Source organism: Vanacampus margaritifer, chromosome 10, assembly GCF_051991255.1.
Source record: "Vanacampus margaritifer isolate UIUO_Vmar chromosome 10, RoL_Vmar_1.0, whole genome shotgun sequence".
Taxonomy (NCBI): Eukaryota; Metazoa; Chordata; class Actinopteri; order Syngnathiformes; family Syngnathidae; genus Vanacampus; species Vanacampus margaritifer.
Genome location: NC_135441.1, coordinates 10,195,001 through 10,217,761, shown reverse-complemented (window position 1 = coordinate 10,217,761; position 22,761 = coordinate 10,195,001). Strand labels below are relative to the sequence as shown.

General features: G+C 38.5%; 1 protein-coding gene across 2 annotated transcripts in view; it reads right to left on the bottom strand.

Moving 5' to 3' along the window:
• Positions 1 to 22,761, bottom strand: part of psd2 (pleckstrin and Sec7 domain containing 2) — a 42,853-nt gene that overhangs the window by 9,895 nt on the left and 10,197 nt on the right. Inside the window, exons 2-6 of one of the 2 annotated variants that reach the window (XM_077577211.1) lie at positions 18,186 to 18,733; positions 14,992 to 15,759; positions 2,461 to 2,658; positions 2,128 to 2,208; positions 679 to 791 (exon numbers count right to left, since the gene is read on the bottom strand). In XM_077577211.1, the coding sequence (XP_077433337.1) occupies positions 679 to 791; positions 2,128 to 2,208; positions 2,461 to 2,658; positions 14,992 to 15,759; positions 18,186 to 18,649 (1,624 nt within the window). In that variant the 5' untranslated portion in view covers positions 18,650 to 18,733. Of the gene's footprint in view, positions 1 to 678; positions 792 to 2,127; positions 2,209 to 2,460; positions 2,659 to 6,778; positions 7,052 to 14,991; positions 15,760 to 18,185; positions 18,734 to 22,761 lie in introns of those variants that run through there. The other variant, XM_077577212.1, reaches the window with a different exon arrangement.

The following is a 22,761-nucleotide window of genomic DNA, read 5'->3' as shown; positions in this document are numbered from 1 at the left end:
GGAAGTCAATCCAATTTTTTGGACAATATGTTCTATGCAGCCCCACTGGTCTAAACATGATATTCTGGTTAATATTGTGTTAGTGGAATATGAGTTAAGCAGCAAAATCCATCTTAGGGGGCAGCCATTTTGCCACTTGCTATCGAGGAAAAATGACATCACTGTTGCTCAGGGCTCAAATAATGACCAATCACAGCTCACTTGCTTTCTGAAGCTGAGCTATGATTGGTTGTTACCTGAGACCTCAGCAACTGTGACGTCATCTTCAGTCGACAGCAAGTGGCAAAATGGCTGCCTCCTAAAATGGATAAAATGGCTGGATTTTGCTTCATAACTGGTATTCCACGAATCAGAATGTCATGCTTAGACTAGTGAAATCACATGTAACATGTCACGAAATGTTATAATGACACTTCTAGGCTATGATAAAAAAAAAATTAAAAAACAATATGGCAGTAACTTCTTATGCCTCACACTGATCGTAACCTTGAAATGTCGTATGTTGAAACCGCTAAAATTAGATTTGCACATGCGCCTAATATTGTGCCCAGCGAGTGTATACAGTTACACTGTATAAATCCACATTACATAACCAAGTTATTCTAAGCGACTATGGTATGGAATATCTTGTTCTGCTTAAATTCCTAAAGTTCTCAAAACCGCCATCATTGCTCTGACCTTCAGAGTTGAGTGTTTGAAGATTGCTGTAGCAGAACCGCTTGGAAAAATGCACCAGGATCCTCTCTCGTTCCTGCGTCTCCCCCATCAACGGAAAGGCTTTTAAAAAGTTCCTGTTGCACATAAAAGGCCAATCGGAGGTCAGAACTACAAAATATGCGCATTAATCATGCGTGCCAGAAAATAGAATCTGAGGACACGCATGTATTTGGATAGAAGGCAAGGGGTCACGTATGATATGGTCAAAAATGTGAAATTGCATTTTCTTTGCAGATTGCATGTGACTGCTGATAGATGCTTTTGAGCCAAAATGTCAACAACAAAAACAAATAGAAGACTACAGCGCAGGATAATACATCATAGCATATCAGCAAAAAGAAAAAAAAATAGACTACTGTATTTGTGTCTTTACTTTGATCTTCTGGCTGAAAAAAAAAAAACAATTCTCAAAAGAAAATATGTTTTGCTTGCAATCACGGCTCAGCCTACGAACATCACAAAACCAAACTCAGAAATCAGGGGAAATGTGATTGATTGCTACCACCCATGAGCCCTGAGCAACTGTGAAGTCATATTCAGTCAAAGGCAAATGACAAAATGGCCGTCCCTTAGATGAATGAAAACGGGTGGATTTCAATGCTTAATTTATATCCCACAATAACAATATTATTAATAATGTTTTGTTTAGACTAGTAATGGGGTGTGTAGAACAAACTATTGTAAAGAATATTTTTGACTTCACCTCTGTTCTAAGAATTTAAAATGAGTTTAAAGTGTTTGGCATTAGTAAAAACTTTTCTTTTCTTTTTTTTACATTCGGACTATGTTCTCTATTCTCTAGATTTTCACCCATTGCAGGTGGATTTGAAAGTACAACTCTATGTGATTATTATCAGTGTTAAAATGCATGTATGTTGAAATTAGGTTCAATTCTACCTTTCAAATTGTAATGAATATATTTTAAGCCAGTCTATCCAAATAATGCATACAAAATTATTCAAGTATTTTTTTTAATTAACATATTAATTATCTCAAAATTAATGCAACCTACTAATCCGTCTATTAATCCATTTTCAATACTAATTATCGTCATATACTAAACCTAAACTAGAGCCTTTGGGCCCCCGACCAAATTGAAACATTGCACCGTTGTATTAGTTCAAACTTTCAAATAAGACCATACATTTTACAGTTTCAAAAAATATTCAGAAGCACACTGAGCTTGATGGTGTGGAGCTGACGACAGCGTGTTGGAACGCCAACAGGTCAGCTACAAGAAAGTGATGCGCTTGCCAGCTGTCAGCTCCACTGGATAACTCCAGTCAACGCGACAGCTTGATAAGCACAAAGACAATTCCTTGCGAACAGTAAATGTGACATCCACACGCTTGTGAACAAGCCTTTTTAGACTGGCACACATACTGTTGGGAGAGCTGTTGTGTGCATTACCTTAAAGCCCGATCCAGTGACAAGCCAGAAAAGTCAAAGAAACTCAGGTACTCTGAGGCCACCAATTGACTAAAGTCATTACTGCAGGAAAGGAGAAGGCAACAGTGAATCATTGACATCCATGTGTTAAAATCACATACACTACTCACAAAAACTTAAAAATGTTTGGCACACTGTCATCAGTTAGAAAAAAAAGAGAGAGAGAAACTAAACATTGAAGAGCTTGCAAAAGGTGAAATTAGGTTGACCTGTAAAGGAAGTAGTGCATTTTAGATTCATTTTGTAGAGGAATAGCTCCAACTTTTTGTGATGTTGATGCTCGCATGTGCTCACTTCTTGCCCAGGTGTCTGGCCACATCGCAGCGCTTGAAGCCCTCAAGGTGATAAAGGCGCTTGGCGAGCCTCTTGGCAGCTTCGTAGTCAGCTCGGCAGCCATTGGCCAGGGTGTCGGTGCTACCGCGCTCCAAATGCTCCAGACTGCCCAACTCGCACTCGTCTGAGTCAGACAGCACGTCTGTGAGGTTGGCATCGCTGTTGGGAGGAGCACAAACACATTGATGGAGAAAAACAAACACACGAGCATGGAGCGCAAGTTGATGAAAGAAAAATGAGCAAAATGTGGCTTGGACACAATAAAACTAAGCCTTTATTTGTCTTAAAGATCTCTAAAGAAACACAGAGTGTTCTCTCTGGCCCTTCAAGTTGCCCCTAAGCTAAACTGCCTCAGCTGACCCACTAAATTGTCCATCTCATGCTCACTAGCTGCAGATCTGGAAAATAATGGATGTAAGCGTGTGACACTGAGGCAGAGTCCTCTGATGCCTTTTGGGACTGGATGTACACGACTTAGTCACCCCTATTAGGAGCAGTTTTGCAAGTTGACTAACAGTTAAAGTCCCTGTAAAGTGTGAATAAATGTCTTGTGAAGTTGTCATAGCACATAGTAGAGTTTATTAACAACCCTGCCAAATATGAATAATAAAAAATATTGTGAATGTTTTAAAATGAGGCTTTCAAATTGCTCAAATTGCTCAACCGTCAATTAAATACCAATAAATCTACAAACACTACATCTGCGGCTCAAAGCCTCCAGTGGCTGAAATATGTATTGCACAATGTTGGGGCTTTCCATAGTGTACGAGGCACTAGTCACCAGCGAGATCACAAGCTAACAAGCTTCCGGAGGCTCGCTCATCCCAGCGTCACAGCCTTGCTTGGTGTTGTTACTTGTGACGATGTGTACGACCACATAACAGAAACACTTTTGAAAAGTCACATTTATTAAACACGTCTTTCAGCCTGCAACTCGCACACTAAATGATTTTAAACACAAACTTCCTGCTTGCTATGTATATACCCACAATGCTTTTCATTTGAAAATATATAGCCTGAATAACACAAAATACATAAAACTCTGGCCGACACCTGAAAATTGTGGCATTTTCGGGGTGTAGGCGTAGCTAGCTAGCTAACTGCACATTTTAGTGATAGACAAGGGCCAAGTACCTAATTTGACCAGATAGCCACTGGTGCTAACAAAGATGCTTTTTATCTAGTCAGGGAGTGTCATTAGCCACCGTATTAGCCACACACACAACCAAAAAAATATGAAAATTGAACAGCAGTTTAATGCCATAGCTACACAATTTAGTATTACATAGTTGCCAATGTTTTCACGTTTTCAACAATTATCTAAAAACATGCACTGTGTCATAATAAATCTCTTCATTCACTTTATAAGGTATTTAATGTGTGTGAATGTGTATCCTTTTAACTCACAAATGTACAGTAATGTGAATATTAAAATACTATGCTGTACATATAGCAATTACAGTATGTAGCATGTAAATGTCAAGGCAAGATTTAACAGGCGTGCAGCTATGAATATCCTCATGAACATCGAACCAAACTATTTGCTAAGCCAGAAAAGTATCGAAACTGGCAAATCATTATAATTCATAAGGCTCGGGTGGAAATGTACAACCACTAGCTGACTGACTAACAACAATACTGCTACTAAATATTACAATACAATATTAGTATGTTTAGTCTGCCCTGACAAATAAAGCATGTATCTGCTACAACAGTGGATGTCATCACAAAACCGGAAAACGTTAATGTAGCCTATTATTAATAAAACCAAACTGAACTATTCATTATGCCCAAACGAGACGGTTTAAGATAGCAATTTCACAGCTCTGCGCAACACTGCTTACATTCTACTCACCTAATGAAGGAGATTAATTTACTTTTAATGCTGAGTGCAAAGCCATTAAAGAGATCTCCTGTGACATGCCTTAACCAATATAACATGGCTGCTCACAAACTGACATGTTACATTCTTTGGGGGCAGAAAGAAAAGCACCTACATGAATTACATAAATAAATTGTCACTTTAAACTGTATGAGGCATTTCACAACATAAAACTCTTGCTCATCTTTCCCTCCATCACATCATTTCCTCAGGGTGTGCATTAGTTTGGCATGTCAGCATTCCCGCCAGATGATTCAGGTTTGTTTTTGCATAATCAGATCAGGCCAATTGCATTACCCTCACAAATTCAATACATTACTCGCCATTATCGTTTGGGATTTGCCAGTTACCATGGATACAGCGGAAGCCAGGGGCTGCGTCCCACATGAAGTCGAAACGGCTGCCAGGCTCAATTGTGCTGCTCGTCAAAAACTCAAAACCTGCCATGTGAATAGAGACTGACACCAAGACTTAATAAACCAACAAATATTTCCATTGCCCTCCTTTCACATACTGCAGGCTACAGGAGCTGACTAAGCCTTTGCTGTGACCCAATCCAAGGCCCCTGACAATCGTGCTACATCCAAGGTTATATTTTCTTTTCTTGGCTGATTAAATAAGACATTAATTATTTTCCATAATGCCCACTACCTTGAACCGCTTATCACTGGGATACTATAGGAGCCGATGCCCTCAACAACACCACTCCCATGTTCACATTAATCCATCAAGCATAAGGCGTGACGTTCACTACCCCAAATTAAAGTACAGATTGTTATCTGCCAAAATTCCTTTCACGTGGAGGGTTCTAGGCTCATCCTTAGGGACAGGGTGGGCAGATGTTATATCCGGAAGTGTGAAACCATTAGAACAGTTATGTGTTGAAGGGCAGCCAATCGAGTTGGTTGGGGGGGATCTGATTAAGATGCTTCCTGTACAGCAGGGAGGATGAATGTCTTTGCAGAAATACATATTCAAACAAACTTGGGAAGAGTTTTTACATACTTAAAAAAAAAAAAAAAAAAAAAAAGAAGAAGCCTGGAATACTTTGCAAAATATCATCAATTGTTTGTTTGGAGTTAATTTGCATTTGTCGAACCAAATTAATTCAGTAGACTCAGCAAAATCATTCCAATTACATTTATAGTGCAAAAAAAAAAGTGCTATACCATGTGTCACCACTGTCACTCACCAGTGATGAGAGATTGTGATTTCCTAGGAATGTTGTAAAAATTGTCATCTGAAAATGTAAACACTTGCAAAAATTCCTAGAAATAAAGTGTTGCATGTTTACCTTGTTAAATCATTAACATGATCTGTGTCTTAATATTGATTATTAATATTCACAACTTAAGTTAATTTGAGCCAATTTATCATTTCAAAAGTGTGTATCAAAATGGTAGGCCTTTGCATTAATCTAATCTGTTGCCAAGAAGTAGCTTTCACTTTCAAAAAGGTCGCTGATCCCAGTGCTAGACTGTTCATAACACTACACTAAATAGCATGGATGTGAGGTAGACAATAGTATTTGACTGTATATGCACAGTTTCTTTATATCTGCTCACTGAGGGCTTCAGTCTGTCTTAAAATATTTGTGTCATTGTTAGACACAGTAAACATGATGGTGCATGCCAGTGACTCACCTAATCTCTTTAGTGTTGCACAAACACCTAAGTTGTCTGCCTCTACGGTATGTTTATATGTGTAAGCATGAGTGGGAGTGCGAGTGAGACAAAGTCACCTGCATGGCGGCATGAGGGGTAATCAAAAATTATGAAATTCTGGCGTGTCATTGTTCAATTGTGGTTCACCAAGGTACAGTACATAACAGCAACGCTTTTGTGTCTGTGCTATTGTGTTTCAGCATGTTTTACCTGATGAGGATTGCGGATATGATATATACAAAAAAAACTGTTGTGTATACCTTTAAACTACTGTTTCATCAACAAAGGTTACCATTTTGTGTAAAGAGTTAGCTCATATTGATTTATCAAATTGGTGGCCAGACTACGGGTCAGGGTACGTTCATGAAGATAACGTATTTCAATCGGCTAAATACACCGTTTTAGGGCAATTAATAGCAGACACTTGCAGGATAATGTTATAATTTCAAGGCAAAAAAAAGTATAACAACAAAAAAATAAAGAAGAAGAAGACATTTCAAGCTTATTATTCTGTTTAATTATTGGGCTGCGCACAATTAGGTAAGATGCCATCAGAATCCGCCTAAATGCGACTGAAAGATATGCAAATAGTGATATTCATCATTAAATATTACGAGTTTGAGTCATTTTCCTTGCAACGCCGGCTCACACTTTCCACTTTGCTACGCTGCAAAATCGCCAATTCGACAGTAAAAGCTTCCATTGCACTCGAAAAAAAAAACATTCAACTTACAGGAGTTGCAGTAAAAAATCGAAGTGAACATCATATTCCTCTTTCCACATCGTTTCAGATCAGGGAAATGACTGGTCAAAGGCGCGATGTCCGACCGACACATCATCCGGCGGCTCTCACTCAAATCTGCATGGGTCCGTTTGGTTATTTCACTGCAGCCAAGTCCGAATGTTAGTGTAGTCGAGCGGAAGTCCGCTCTCATATAAGTACAGCCTACGAATGATACGTAGCTGTGTTATTCCGCCATACTGTCAACGGGCGGGGAATAAATTTGGATATTTTTTCCCCCTAGAAGTTTCTTGGCTGTCTGTAAACTCCGCTGGAGAGGATGTGGGGGCGGAGCAGAACACCGGAGAGACTTTTCCTGATGTAAGGTCTGATGATCCTCGAGGTTCTGTACAATATGGCTCCTGCTCAACTTCCTCTGAGACCGCACATCACTTCAGCACGTCGTGGATTTTGGTCTTAAATTGTTGTACTGTATTTGCAATGTGCGATATTATAAGAAGAGAAATTAAAATTGGGGAAAAGTGGAGAAATGTGGTTCTAGTACAGAGTAGCAGCAGTATCTATTTGAGTCGCTACAAGCAAATTCACCCAGCTTGTTTTTGGAGCCTATTCCCACTCTTTGGAAACTCAACTGTTTGCTGTTTTTGTTCTTGTATTGCACTTTGATGCCATCCAAGGAGCTATGTTGAAGTTAGGGGAGGAGCTTCATTGACAGTAGACTGGCCATAGCCCGGAAATGGAACAATCGCCCATTAAGAAGCGGTCAGAAGTTCAACACAAATCGAGGAGCTACTGATTGTGTTTGGTGTCAAAAAGGGCACTCACAACAATAATAATCACAAAGAGAAGCGTTGCAGCCGCAATGTAGTTACACAGTTAGCTGCTTCCTTCAATTTCTTCTTCTACAACGATTCTTTCTTTTTCTTTGTATTTTCTAGCAGTGCGGATGCACTGTGACACCATGCTACCTCCAAATTTCTCCAAATTGATTGCACTGAGGTTACAATACATATAAATTAAACATGGACATAATAAAATGTTAATCAATTGATCATTATGAATTCTACATGTGTAACTGACTGTTGGTTAAGCCAATCCGTCAGGAAAACATTCCTTGGTTATTGATTTGGTCGTTATTTTATACAGAATATATGAATATAACATTTGAAATGATTGGTCATTTTTCTATCATCAATGAAGGAAATGCAGTAAATGCTCATCTCTAGCCTTAATATATACATGATGAAATGCCATTGTCAAACTACAGCAGCCACCAAACACAGGAAAACATGCTGACACACCGTTGCATGCACCCCTTCCTCTTTCTGGTCATGTGGAAAGAAGGAAAAAAGTAACAGATGATAGAAAAGCAGGTGGAAAGTCAGAAATATTAGAGCAGATAAGAATAGCGATGCAACAATGATGGACTGTTAAATGGTATTTAGGAGCAATCTGTTTCATGCCTTGCTATAGTTTGCAGGTGAATACTGTTGGTCCAACACACCAACACTAGAATGTTTTTTTTTTCTTTGATCATTTTGCAAACAAAGTTCCACGACTCATGGATAACCTTTGTCATTTGCTCAAGCCTTTCACAAACAGCGAGTGCAGGACAGATGTCATCTTCTCATGGCAGCTAACCAGAGGATGACTTAGCGGATTGCTAATGTAGGCGTCCACTGGAAAGGCTCCATTAGTCAAAGCACTCACTCTTTCCAGTGACTTTATTAGAAATGGCTTCAAACCAGGAAAAGGACACAGAGCATAATAAAAACATTATGACCCCAGTTTAATCCACATTTGAACATGTGAACAGGACATAACTGAAATACTTTATGAATATTGATCATGTAATGACAATACAAGAAAATAATTCTAACAAAGTTGCATTTAAACTTGCTTAAGCCCTTCAATTATTATTTTTTTATTATTGTCTTCAAACACTTAAAATAAACCATGGCGTGATGCATAAATGTATAACCTGTGCGGTGCATGTACTGGTGCTAGTCCCAGAATGCATTGCAATAGCTGCCCCTTCCCTATTTCCGGCAGTACAGTCACTCATTAGCATTAGCACGTTTCAATTTGAAATGGTAATGTTTAGAACTTCTATGGATTTAAAGTGGTGCAGATTGAATGAGATTTCAAACTCATATTGTCATGTTTATTTGAAATTGCAGCTATAAAAAACCTGCTAGTTCCAAGGTGTAGCACAAAAACGAACTCAATAACTAAAACAAAAATTGGAAAAAACATTTTCGTTAATGAAATGAAAATGATTTTAGAAAAAAAAAGAAAACTAACTGAAACTACATCTTACGTTTTGAAAATTAACTTTAATTTTAGCGAAAATGTTTTCATCTTTGTTTTCATCTTTGTCAATTAATATCATACGTGAGCTTTCAGAGCTCATTTCAAGTGTATTTATTTTAATCCGTATAGAAGAAGGAAGGTCAAACAGTCATTTGATGATTATAGCTTACTTTACTTTATTAGTACACAATACTTAGTGACCTTTTTTTAATCTTGTATTCAACCGAAAGTCCATATAATATTTTTTTAAACTGAAACTAATGCTAAAACTAAGAAAAAACAAATAAAAGTGTGGATTATTTTTTTTTTTTAATAAAAATGAAGAAAGTTTCTCTAAAATCGAATTAAAACTAATTGAAGTCACAAAAACACAAGTCAAAACAAATAAAAACTAATGATATAGACAACCAATCACACTTTGATTCACACGGTCATTGAATGGGATCTACCCTATGATCCACCCTGCACAGAGATTAATTAATTAAAACAAAGTCAAACTTCCTTGCTGTCCATGAATTGTGTCTGAATTTAACATCAAATGCTAAAAGCAGGCACAAATCTCTTGTAAATGTTGACTCATTAGAAGTCAGACACAAAGAGAGAAGCATGTGTGGAAGATATGCAACTCATGCAAACCTGTTATTGTTACAGTGAGACTTCACGATGTGTGTGAAACACACAGACTGCAGCTATAAATAGACACGAATAAATCTGTCAGTGCTAAGATGATTCAGCGACTGTGTGTGTGAGCCTGTGGGGAGGATGCAGCAGAATTTGTATGTATTACTGCTTGTGTGTGAGTGCCTAGCTATTCCTGTCAGTGTACGTGTGTATGCGTGTGTGTATCTGTATCATTAACAGAGAGCCAGGAGGGGATAATGTGCAGGATGGTTTTGCCACGCTATCGAATCACATTAAAGGTTTGAATCTAGTAGTGTCATCCGTTAATATGCATTTGTGAATGTATTTGTAACAGCACAAGGAGAGATATGAGGTCATATATTTGTCTCCACTATTTACAATTTTATTTGCACATGCACTAGCGTACGTGCCTTTAATGCACACCGGGGTCTTCATATGACGGCATCCGTGTAAGAGATTAGTTCTCCAGGCTCTCTCATATGGGAATCAAATGCTCTTGTCTTTTTTTTTTTTTCTGCTGTGCATAGGCTTAGATCTGGTAGGCCTAAACGGGGGGGGGGAGGAACACACTCGCAGCATGTTTCCAGCACAGACACACTGTGAAAGGCGTGCTTGCATGCAAATGTGCAGCCACAGATGCTGTACACATGTAGATGAGTAAACCGCACATCTTCAGGTTCATATTAGCTGTCTGTGTGAAGGATTTCTCAGTGTGGTGTAATCGGATTGATGAAATAGTAAACCTGAGCTCCTCAGTAGTTTACAAGATCGACCTTGAAATGTACCCTTCACTTTGTATTTCCATGTGCCGAAAAGCTCACGACAAAACATCTGCAATGCTCGCAAGTGTTTTATATATGCCCAGGGGGGCTGTTGTCTACTTTACTGCATGGAGCCTGGTTAGAACAATGAAAGGCAAGAAAGCATCAACGATGCTTGCCAGTGTTTGTTCACAAAAAATCCTCCTGTTATGCCAAATTTTATACGTTGTACTGTGCTGACCTGCAATGAAAATGTGTACTCATGTTGGGAAGTCTTTTATGAATAGACATATTACATGTTTGCACTAATTAAGCCAGTAAACCACTCACATAAAATACTGGAAGATTTACTGCATACCTTTAAAAAATAAAAAAAAAAAAAAAAATAAAAATAAAAATAAAAAATAAAAATAAATAAAAATAAAAAAATAAAAAAAATAATAATAATAATAAAAAAAAAAATAAAAATAAAAATAAAAATAAAAATAAAAATAAAAATAAAAATAAAAATAAAAATAAAAATAAAAATAAAAATAAAAATAAAAATAAATAAAAATAAAATAAAATAAAATAATAAATAAAATAATAATAAAAATAATAATAAAAATAATAATAAAAATAATAATAAATAAATACAATTATTATTATTATTATTATTGATAATTGAGACAACAGTGCCAACAGTTTGAGTAAGCTGTTCTATAGATGGACTTTGCCTAAATAAAGACTACTTATCTTGGTGACCCTGGGTGGTTGCCAGACTATCCAATAGGGCGGATGAGGCCGGAACAGAAGAGGACAACAAGAAGTTACATTGCAGGGGAAATATTTGCTTTTCCTCACATCTGCTTTGCAGATGCTGTGAGTCACAAAAAAAGGACGCCAACATTTTCCTTAGGGTCTTAAATTCCACAAAAGAAGAGTGGCTTCAAGAATATCTCTAGTGTTATAATTGTTCTGCACAAATAATATAAGATTCTATTGACTTGCACTATAATAGTTGGCCAAGTTAAATCCCTCTTTGATATCCCCAAACGTTTGTTGCATAGCCATCAGTGACTGGTTGATTATGAAATAGACACCATCTTTAAAACTACCCCACCAGATGTATCCACTCTAGATTTAATTGGTCAAATGTGTGGCAAGGCAGCTAGCACAGAGGGGCAATAATCTCTCATACACACACACACACACAAGCACACGCACGCGTAGAGCCTGCTGGGTAGAGGAAAGCTGAAGACGATGATGTCATTGCATAAACAATAGCTCTTTCAGCTTGGCACTGCTGGCCAGGAAGCAAGCCTTTGCCTAAAGCACAACATCTGTAGATGGGGGGGGGGGGATTGGACCCGCATCATCTTATCAAAGCTTACTGAGCTGTGGAAGTACCAGCAGAGTCTGGAAAACAAATCCCACCAGTTAGCAGGGGAGATCATGTCAGAGGTCTGTGCATCTATTTGGCATTCCAGCCGATCTGTAACTGTAGAAACGCTAGTGGGGGCAGTGTGGGGGACGAATGTGTGCGGGCAAAACAAACAGCCGTGCTAGTACCATAGTTTAGGTTACAACGTGGCTCTCGTCATATGGTTCCTGTTAGCAGAGCCCCCTTCAGTAGCACTCATCTGTGTTCTTCAGACATTGTTAGTACTTTTAAGGTCATTAAAGTGAGTGAGTGATACCCACTGGTTCTTGGGCCTTTGCATTAGATGGCTAAAAAAAAATGATACATCCATTGATACACAACAGTCCCCTCCAAAAGTATTGGTATGGCAAAGTCAATTATTTTGTTTTTGTTGTATACTGAAGACATTTTGGGTTTCAGATCAAAAGATGAACATGAGACAAAAGTTTAGAATTCCGGCTTTTATGAAAGAAAAAAAAACTCAGGGCCTTTTGTTTGAACCCACCCACTTTTCAAGTGAACAAAAGTATTGGAACAGACATTCAATTAACATGAATAGCATTTAATATTTGGTGGCATAACCCTTTCTTGCGATAACTGAATCAAGCCTGCGACCCATTTGACTTCACCAGACATGTTGCATTTGTCAAATGAAATGCTTTTGCATTCCTTTACTGCAGACTCTTTCAGTTATTTTTTCTTCAGGGGGTTTCTCCATTCAGTCTCCAATTCAGGAGGTAAAACGCATGCTCTATTGAGTTAAGGTCCAGTTATTGACTTGGCCAGATGAAGGCAACAACAAAAACAAATGAATTGACCTTGCTGTTCCAATACTTTTGGAGGTGACTCTATTTGCCAGTCTGTACTAGAGTCTATAGCAGGGGTGTCAAACTCATATTAGCTTAGGTGCCATGTGGAGGAAAATATATTACCAAGTAGGCTGGATTGGTAAAATCATTGTATATAATAAAAAAAAAATGCCATCAATTATTTGCCTAAATTGCGTGCCGCAACTGTAAATATATTGTTCCAAAAAATAACAGGAATGCAAATGAAACACGGCAACACTTTGCCCATATGAGTTCCGGGCGGGTTGTATCTACCTATTTTGCATATACAGTACCTGTATATTGTTCACAGAATGCGTTGTGTGGTGCCATTAATGAAGTTATGTTTAAATTGAATGTATTTTTTATTCAGCACATTTGTGTTCAATTTATATTGGTCTATGTATTTTTTGTTTAAATTAACTTTAAATTGCATGTAAAATGACAACATCCATAGCAATTCTGTTGTAAAAGTTGCATTGCTCATCTGAGGATTGCTTGTGAAATTACAAATTTATATGGTTTGATTGTGACCGGCTGATTAATTGGTAGGATATTACTCTTTCTTTCTTTTTTTTTACTTTACAAAATCATCTTGCGGGCCGAATTAAATCCCTTTGCGGGCCTGATCTGGCCCGCGGGCCGTATGTTTGACACCTTTGGCCTAAAGCATTAAAAACACATCAGACTTAAATTAGAATTTGCACTTTTCCCCATTGTGGGACTAATAAACGTTATCTAATCTACAGCGTAAAATCTATTCTAGCGATGGTTATGATGGAAGGTGCATTTTTGTTATTGTGTATTTCTGTTACTATAAAACTGTGTTCAAGAGAGAGCACTGGTCTCCCCCCGATTTTTTCAGATTTGTGAAAAGAAGAAAAAAACATCCAGGTCTGAACACATGCCATCATAAAACCAAAATTATTTACTAAATGACAAGTGTAAAAAACAAACAAACAAACAAACAAAAAATCTGTAAGTAAACACTGATAATATTCAGAGTTTAAATTGTATGACTATGTGGCAATTTACTTAAGATGTGCCATTATATTTTATGAGGAATGGCTTAAGAAATGTTCAAAGGAATTAAAAAAAAAAGTCAGATGATGATATTTTTGTCAACTGACAATCCATCCATTTTCTGAACCACTTATACCTCACAAGGGTTGTGAGGGTGCTGGAGCCTATCCCAGTTGTCTTCGGGCAGTAGAACTGGTTGCCAGCCAATCGCAGGGCAACTGACTATTTAAAGATTTATTAATTGTCAACACAGCTAGTCGTTGGTATACTGTACTTTGTATGATTTATTTTATTATATTTTTAAAACCATTAATTGTCAGAAATAATTATGATCAGGCTGCATAGCAAACAACCACTTGGAGTCTCTTGGTAGAAGGCAGAGAAAAATAATAAATGAAGGTGGTCAGCTGTAAATAGAAGTAAGAGTCATCTGTAAAATCCTCATCCAGGCTTGTTGGAGCCTATCCCTCCCTTATGTAGATGCACCCTGAATTGGTCACCAGCCAATCGCAGGCAGTCTAATTTGTATTTAATTAATTTCAGATTTTTGTAGCGTTAATTCTAACCCAGTCCCAACTTTAGCAAGTGAGGGAGGGTGATTCCACCATTATACAGGAGCTATGATTTATTTTTTTAGTGGAATATTCCTGTTTGCGTCGTTGTCTCCTCTATAAAGTAAGTGTACTGTACTGAAGTTTTGGCTAACTTTGCTTCTACGTTTACTGTAAATTGGAGTAACCAGAAATGACAGACACTCGTTCCTCAAGCTGCCTCACCACACTGCCTCCCGTGCAACCTCACGCCACCTGCTGGTTCAGTCAAGGTCATAGAAAGTAAACGTCAGGATCTCTATGAAGCTTCTAACATGTCTTAGTAACTGGTGAAGTCTGCCAGCAAATCTGTATTTTAGTTTTCTGTAAAAATATAATGTTGTTTTGTTTTTCAAAATGCTTGATTTGAGAAAGAAATCTGGAAACTATAACAGCACACTTCTCTGCTCTTATTAATATCACTAGTACTTTTGATACATACATTTTCCAACAATGACAAATAATTTTAAAGAAGGATCTTTATATCCCAATAAAGAGTCTCTTATTTAGCAACATGAGAGAGACTGATTCAAAAAATATATTAATAAAGAACATATCCATATGTGTCATCTTATTAAATATCATGTCTCATTAAAAAATGTCTTTCAACACAGTTCTACCTGTAACGGTAAATACATCTTCTTACCTGACAGAGTTGTGCATGGCTCCACGTGTCTCCATGGCTTCCTGGGAGTCCGTATGGTATCCATTGGGGATGGCCCAGCGTCCAGGCTGACTTAGAACAAACTCTGACCTGCTTCCTGGTATGGTGGTCCTCAGTGGGCTTCCTCCTATTCCTGCTACAGCCCCAGCTCCATCCCCAGTACCATCCCCACCCCTGGGTCCATCGGTCGGGGCATCTGGTCCAGCCTCAGCCCCTTCCTGCTCTTGAACAGTTGCCAGCTCCAGCTCAAGAGGCTCGGGGCCTTGTAAGAAAGCCCTCTGTTGGATGAGCGGTGTCAGTGGCGCTTCAAAGCTGACGCAGCTGTCAGTCTCGTCGGTGAGCGACAGCACGTCCAGAGAGTCCAAACTGCTGTAACAGGTCCCGCCTCTCAGCAAGGCAGATTCCACGATGCGCTCAAACGTAGAGCTGAAGCCGTCTCTGTTGTCCACCTGAGCTTTTTGTCTCTCTTCTTCTAACCCCGTCTCCTGTTCGTCCTCTTCTTTCTCTTGCACCTGCTCAACAATTTGCTCAAACGCTGAACTGAAACTGTCCTGGTTTCTTTTCCCACTTCCTTCTTTTGGCACATCTTCCTCCTCCTCCTCCTCCACTTCTGTGTCAGCCTGCTCCACAGTGGTTTCAAAGTCAGAGCTAAAAGTGTCTAAATGTATATGAGGCCCGCCCTCGTATTCTTCAAAGTCCCCTTGGCCACCTCCGTCCTCATCTTGATTCCCGTTTATCCCATTTGTTAATCTGCATCAAAATGAAGAAGAGAAAAACATATTTCGCATGTGATTGCATCATCAGGCAGATTAGATCATTCCATTGCCGTGCTGGGGTCTAGTTCACAAAGCAGGTTTAGCGAGAACCCTGGGTCAAGAAACCCTGAAATGTGGCAAACTCTGTGTCTTCCGTTTCAGAAAGGGAGGTAATTGAGACAAGAGGAAACGAGGTAACTCTAGCCTGTTTCATAAAAAGAGGTCATTAAAGCTCTTGGTCATTTACCGTAGTAACAGTGTCCATGAACCTAACCTGGTCGGTAGCAGGTTTTTCACAATGAACCTCAAGTTTTTCCCTGTCCCCGCATCCTTTCAGCCACACACGACATTTCATTTCCTCATTCATTCAGTCCACTGCGGCGACTTTTTGCTCTGCTTCTCCCTTGCCATGGTGACTCGACGAATCGGGGCTCTATTGATGTGGTCTTTTTAGTGTAGTGCTAACTCCAGGTGAAACTACTCTGCGTTGATAAAACTACCTCAAATCAGCTGTCCTGGAACCGAAAACGCAGAGTTTCCTTTCTCAGTGTATGTTAACTCGCTGTTCAGGGTTAGTCTCAGTGTTTGTTGAACATGCTTTGTGAAATGGACCCCTGGAATTATTTTGTAGTCAAACATACACATATGGCTACAATGAAAACTGAAGAAACCATTTTATGAATAGCTGAAAGCACATTCCTACTTCCCTGTTACTAATATTTTGACTTCTTTTGAGCCTTTTTGTTGTTGTTTTTTAAAGGATTTCAAAGTATTACATTTTACTATTAAAAATGTTCAGCATATATTAGTCACCAGATACAAAACTAAGTATGCCAGTATAGTTTTACAAGATCCAAAACAATACTTGGGGGGAAGTCTAATAACTCAGTTTTAATTGACACTGTCATTTAAACAATTTAATTATATTTCAATAATTACTGAAGTACTTTGCAGTTGTGTAGAAATGCACTGCAGCCGTTCTAATTTATACAAGGGAAAAATCTGTTTCAAACCACAATAAAACTTTACCACAACAATGTTGTGAATTAATATCTCTATAACAGAGCAATTTATCTGTACGGTCAGAACTTTCATACAACACTTAGATCTCATTATACACCGACAACAGAAATTAGCAATTGGCAGCCCGCGGGTTGCAGGGTTGCGTGCGATCCCGGACCAGACTCTGACCCAACCCCCACCACCCAAAAATATATATACTGTTTATATATATATATATATATATATATATATATATATATATATATAATTTAAAATAGACATGTTTTTATATTTTTTAACAAACAAACATAATTCTTCAGAAAATGCTGATACACATTCAATATACATCCATCTCTCATGGAAAACGTGGGCTGAGTGTGGGAAAAGAACGTATCAAAAGATATTTAAAAAATGGAAAAAAAATCTGTGAATATGCGAATTTGTGGCTACCTAACGAATATACATCTACGGTAGTTTTAAGTTATAATTTCACCATTCAACACTAGATGGCAGACATACCTTAGTTGCACTTAGACCTGGTCTACTGCCCTATACAACATGTGGGGGCCTAATATATATATATATATATATATATATATATATATATATATATATATATATATATATATATATATTTATTTATTTTTTTTTTTTTTTGGGGTGGATTTACAATGATATGCATGACAAACATAGTACATCAATAATAATAAAAAATTGTGAGTTGACTTTTGTGAGAAAATGCACAAAATAAATGCTTGCACTTTATGTTGGGTTGCTATTCAACCATCCTTGAATGGTTATTTTTATGCAAGAAAGTCTTTAGCACTGGGAAATACAAAAATCGCATTACGTATGTGGTTATAACTTATTTTGATGTTTGCTTGGGTTAGGATAGTGGATCGTTTATGCGTGCATTGAGAAATGTATCATGAAATTTGAAATATATTAAGAGCATGTATTTGGCACATATGCATATATTTTGTCCATATCTAAAATAGCATTTTTGTCATACATCTGATTATGTCCTATCATCTAACCCTGCCCATCCCTGACCGACAGTATATGGCTGCCGGTTACGGCATATTTCAATCGTAAATATAGTTTTTCCCACTCATAGAAATGATACTATACAGTGTGTATGATATTGTTGTGCTGTTTAAGGATATTAAAGCTGATTCAAAAAGGTTGATAAACAGCTTATGTGATGCTCTGTGCAAGTGGATGCTCTGCCAAAAACAGATTCAGTTGTGGTGATTTCAGTGCACTAAGCCTCATCTGACCCAAGCACTAGAAGTTGAAGGAACTGTGAGTCATATATTTATCCTATGTCATCCATCTTAAACTTCTTGCGTGAGCATCTTAACATTGAAATAGCGACAGTGTAATTGTCAGGACAAGGTGAAGAGTTGTGGAACTAACCGTCCTGTTTGCTGGGGCTGAGTTTCTTGGTCCTCTGTGCGTGGTCGCATCTCTTCATCCTTTCCCCCCACCTTGTCTTCTTTCATCTCATCTGCAGCATGTGTTCCCTCCTCCCTGGTTGAGTTCACCTCATCATTTCTGCATTCCTCCCCGTTTGCCGCATCCCTCTCTTCCTCCTCCCCTCCGTCTGTCGGTTGATCATGGATCTCAGCACTTGCTTTCAAATCATCCTCTCCTCCCTCTGTCTTTATTTCTGCCCTCCCGTCAGCATGAAAGTGTGCCTCCCCTCCTTCACCGATCTCCTCTTCCTTTCTCTGCTCGATGTCTTCCTTCACCTCTGCACCAGCCTTGTCTTGCCCTGTGTGGTTCAGAGCCTCCGTAGGCAGATTGTCGGTACTTGAGAAGGGCTCAGCTGGGTTCTCTGATGGGGTGGGCGACGGCAAAGCCTGCCCCTCCTGGGTCATGTTGCTCTTCACGTCAGGGTGCAGTTGTCCACTCTGGTCGGGGAGGACGACCAGAGCTTCAGATTGGCAACTGGGCAGGATTTTCTGAAAGGATAGTGAGAGAAGTCAATTAAAAAGGCAGAAAGTGCATCTGAGAGATTGTTAGTGTAAAGCGTTCGTAGTAGACAGTAATTGAGTTATTTTCACTGTCAGTTAAAAGCCTCACAGGGTGCATATCTTTTACTGTCTTTAATAGGAGGTGCTGCACTTGTCTGAAGCACTTTGCCCGCTTGCACATGGTCCCAAACTAGCAATGAAAAGAGGGTGTGATACACATGCAAGCAGACAGAGATTTAATAAAGTCTGACTGAATCCTGTCAAAATTATCCAGTAAGGTCCTGCACTGCACTCTTTGTTTATTTTTTGTGAAAATTGCATAATGTTGATTTGAATGTGTTTTTTCTTTCACATTAGTGCAATGTTGTGCTCACTTGGCAGCCAAGACCTCTGGAGATCATCGTCCATCATTACGCAAGAGCAATTTTAATAAGACCAGTCTAATTACAGATGGATCTGTGTGAATTAGAAATGACTCATGCTTTCTTTTTGACTAAACAACAATTACAAGATACAATAGATATGGTGATCAATTAATAATGTCAAAATATTAATTCTCATCATATTCAGTGATTAATTACCTATGAAATAATATGGAAGACAATGAGTGAACATCTACTTATTTACAGTTTGTTCGACTCAATTCTGATGGTTGCCAAATGTGAAATCAAATCCAGACGAAACTTGGCTTGTGATTACAGATTCTGATTCTGCATGTATTGCATAAAATATGTTTTGCTCACACTTGGTATGATTTGATGGATATATTTTTAGAATTTCTCACATCAGAACGTGTTTTTAAAAAACTAATGGACTGCTTTTATGTCTTTCTAAAATTATTATTTTTTAAACCTATGGAGATGTAAATATAGGGGTCGAAACAAGGTAATGATGTTAAGGTCCTCCATTTCATGATTGGAAGTGATATGGCTGAAACACAATCCCAAGTTATGCTCACAAAGAGTAAATTATTTGTACTGATGCATAGCATAATATTTTGTGTAACATAATTACATTCAGCAATTATTATTTTATATTCTCACCAGGCTTGTTTTGTTATTGTTCCGAAACAAAATATTCCTATTTAGCCGTCAAATTTGAATAAAAAAAAACAAACATCTCGTTTATTTTGTATATCTTTCCGTTGTGTGGTTTGAGTGAGTGCTCACTCCAGTGTAAGCTAAATATGCATTATTATAAATTATATCATTATGACACTGATTTTACCCAGGATGCAGGACAAGAACAGATTGTGGGTTTTACTGTTAGTTTTTGGTTTTCCAGTTTTCTTATGCAAAGAAGAATTGATGGGAAAATTATAGAGAAAGAAAAGCAAAATTCTTATTTAAAGTATATTATGTATCAAACATGGCTTGTATGCATGCATGCTCACAGAATGGGCTCAGTGATGTTTATTGATGATGTGATTGCTGACAGAAATAGAAAGTTAAATTGTGAGGTACACTTTCTATTCACATTCAGCCAAATGCCAAAAAATGATTTAATTTTTATTCTGAAGGCAAAGAAGTGGAATATTCTTCAACTGCCAAGCCAGTCGAGTGATCTCAGTGAAGTGAACCCAATAGAGCATGCTTTCCAACTACTGAAGAAACAATAGAGAAGACAGCAAGACTCACATCGATAATAGCAAGAGAAAGTGGCTGCAGTGAAGGGCTGGTAAAACATCAGTTTGCTATCTAAATAATATAATTGGGAAGTTATGACCTATCAACTTATTGGCTGTGAGACAAAAGAAATTACTCTTTCCCCAAATGTACCTCATGTTGGGAAGTATGCCTTCTTTCATTATCGTGTCATTTTAAATCCACATCGCATAATATCATCAGCCCAGTTCTGCATGAAAGACAAAGACCTCAACATTTCGGGTAAGAACTTTAGCATGACCTAATAAATATTCAGTGACAAGAGAGAATGCAGCACGAAGACAGCAGATTGGCGCAGCAGCAGCTAAACCATCCTCTGCTACTCTTATTAGATGTTCCACCTTCAGGCTTAATTAGTTCATTATGTAGTACAGCATTAGTCAGTGATGTTACTCGGAAACCCAACTATTTGTCCTCCAAGTTAGAAATAGGCCCCAAAACCATGAATGGTATCAGTTTTTTTAACTTCCAGTGGCTTATACAAATTTTTTTTAATTTATGGAAAATTAAAACGGGAGTGTCCAACCAGCGACCGCAAGGCAAAGCATTTTAATAATTGTTTTATGACATCTTAAAAGAGCGACAGGCGCTTCAACTCCAAGCCCCATCAGCATGTTAAATTATTCCTCAATGGTAAAGGAAAAAAAGTTAACTGGTGCAAATTCATCTGTTCACTAATTAATATGATACTTTGTATAATATGGACATTTGGTCATCATTGTAATGTTGTAGAGAAGGTGGTGGGCAGTCAGAGCACAAATTAGTCGAGTTGGTCGGTGACAGTCATTGCCTGTGCATGGACTCAAAAAGTACAATAAGATGTTTCACCTTCAAGGGGCACTAGACCTTAATACTGCCTTGAGAGCGCATAGGAGAAAATATGTTCAAATCTCTGGAAGAATGGGCGTTCAACTTCTGACAGATTTGTCAGGAAATGCCCTAATTTCAAGGACGCTCCACCCAGAGTGCTGAGTTGATGGGAGAATGAGCACAGAAAAAAAAGTGCACCGCAGGGTACCTTTTCTGAGGGGGGGGGGGGGGTATGCCCCTAGTCCACTTCAACTTAAAGAACCTGACTCAACACTTGCTCAGGGCAAAAGAACACAGTACCAACTGAAAAAGAGCTAGCTGAGTGGTGCAGCAGAAGCATGCTGGGCCAGTGAGCATTTTCTACTCTGTGACCTAGAACTTGCTCAATCGCTTCTCAAGAAAGCACAGTATGTCTCCATGCAAAGTGGCAGCTGAGTCGCCTAGAGGGCGCATGCTGGGCCCATAATCCAAAGGTAGATGGATTGAATCTCTGCTATCTAGAGTTTGTGCTTGTGGCACAGAAAATCACTCTTTCACTCTTTCGGCTCTACTGGCTCCTGGGTTTGCTCTCCGACCGGATGACCCCGCAGGGCCCGCGGGTTTTGCCCTGGTGGTGCCACGGCCTGGGGGGCCCTGGGGGAGTTGTGCTTGCCCTGTCCTTCCCGGGATCGACGGCTTCCTTCTTTGGAAAAGAGAGCACAGTAAGGATGTGCCACACCAGGCCATAACTCAGAGGTTGATAGATCAAAACCATCCTTTCCTATGAATCCTTTTAAAATGTTGTCCAAGTTCTTTCTGTTTAAATGTTACTCTTTAAAAGAAAGATTGTGGTTACAACTTGTCAAGTTTTTTCAATGGAAGAGAAATTTGCCACGTTGGAAAAGTGTTATCAAGTAAGCACAGTAATAATGCCCTGCACAAAGCAGCAAAATGCCGGAGAATAAGCGTGCTGCACCTATTAACCAAAGATCAATGGATCAAAATCATCCCTTGCTATGTAGAGCTTACTTTTAAAATGTTGTCCACATTCTTTCTGTTTAAATGTTACTCTTGAAAAGAAAGATTGTCAAGTTACTTTAGAATTTCTCGTTAAAAAAAGTGTTCTCAAGTAAGCACATTTAAATTTTGCTCTTGAAAAGAAAGGCTCTGAAGTTACTTGTTACGTTTCTCCTGCTGGGCCCATAACCCAGCGGTCGATGGATCGAAACCATCCTCTGCTATGTAGAGCCTTCTTTTGAAATGTTGTCCAAATTCTTTCTGTAAAAAGTTGCTTTTGAAAATACAGACTGTGAAGTTAATGTTTCTGCTTCACGTTGGCTGTGTTCTCAAGTAAGCAGAGTAAGGATCCCTTGCAACAAACAGCAGAGTGGCGCAGCGGAAGCGTGCTGGGCCCATAACCCAGAGGTCGATGGATAGAAACCATCCTCTGCTATGTAGAGCCTTCTTTTGAAATGCTGTCCAAATTATTTGCATTTAAATGCTACTCTTGAAAAGAAAGACTCTGAAGTTACTTGTTACGCTTCTGCTTCACGTTGGATGTGT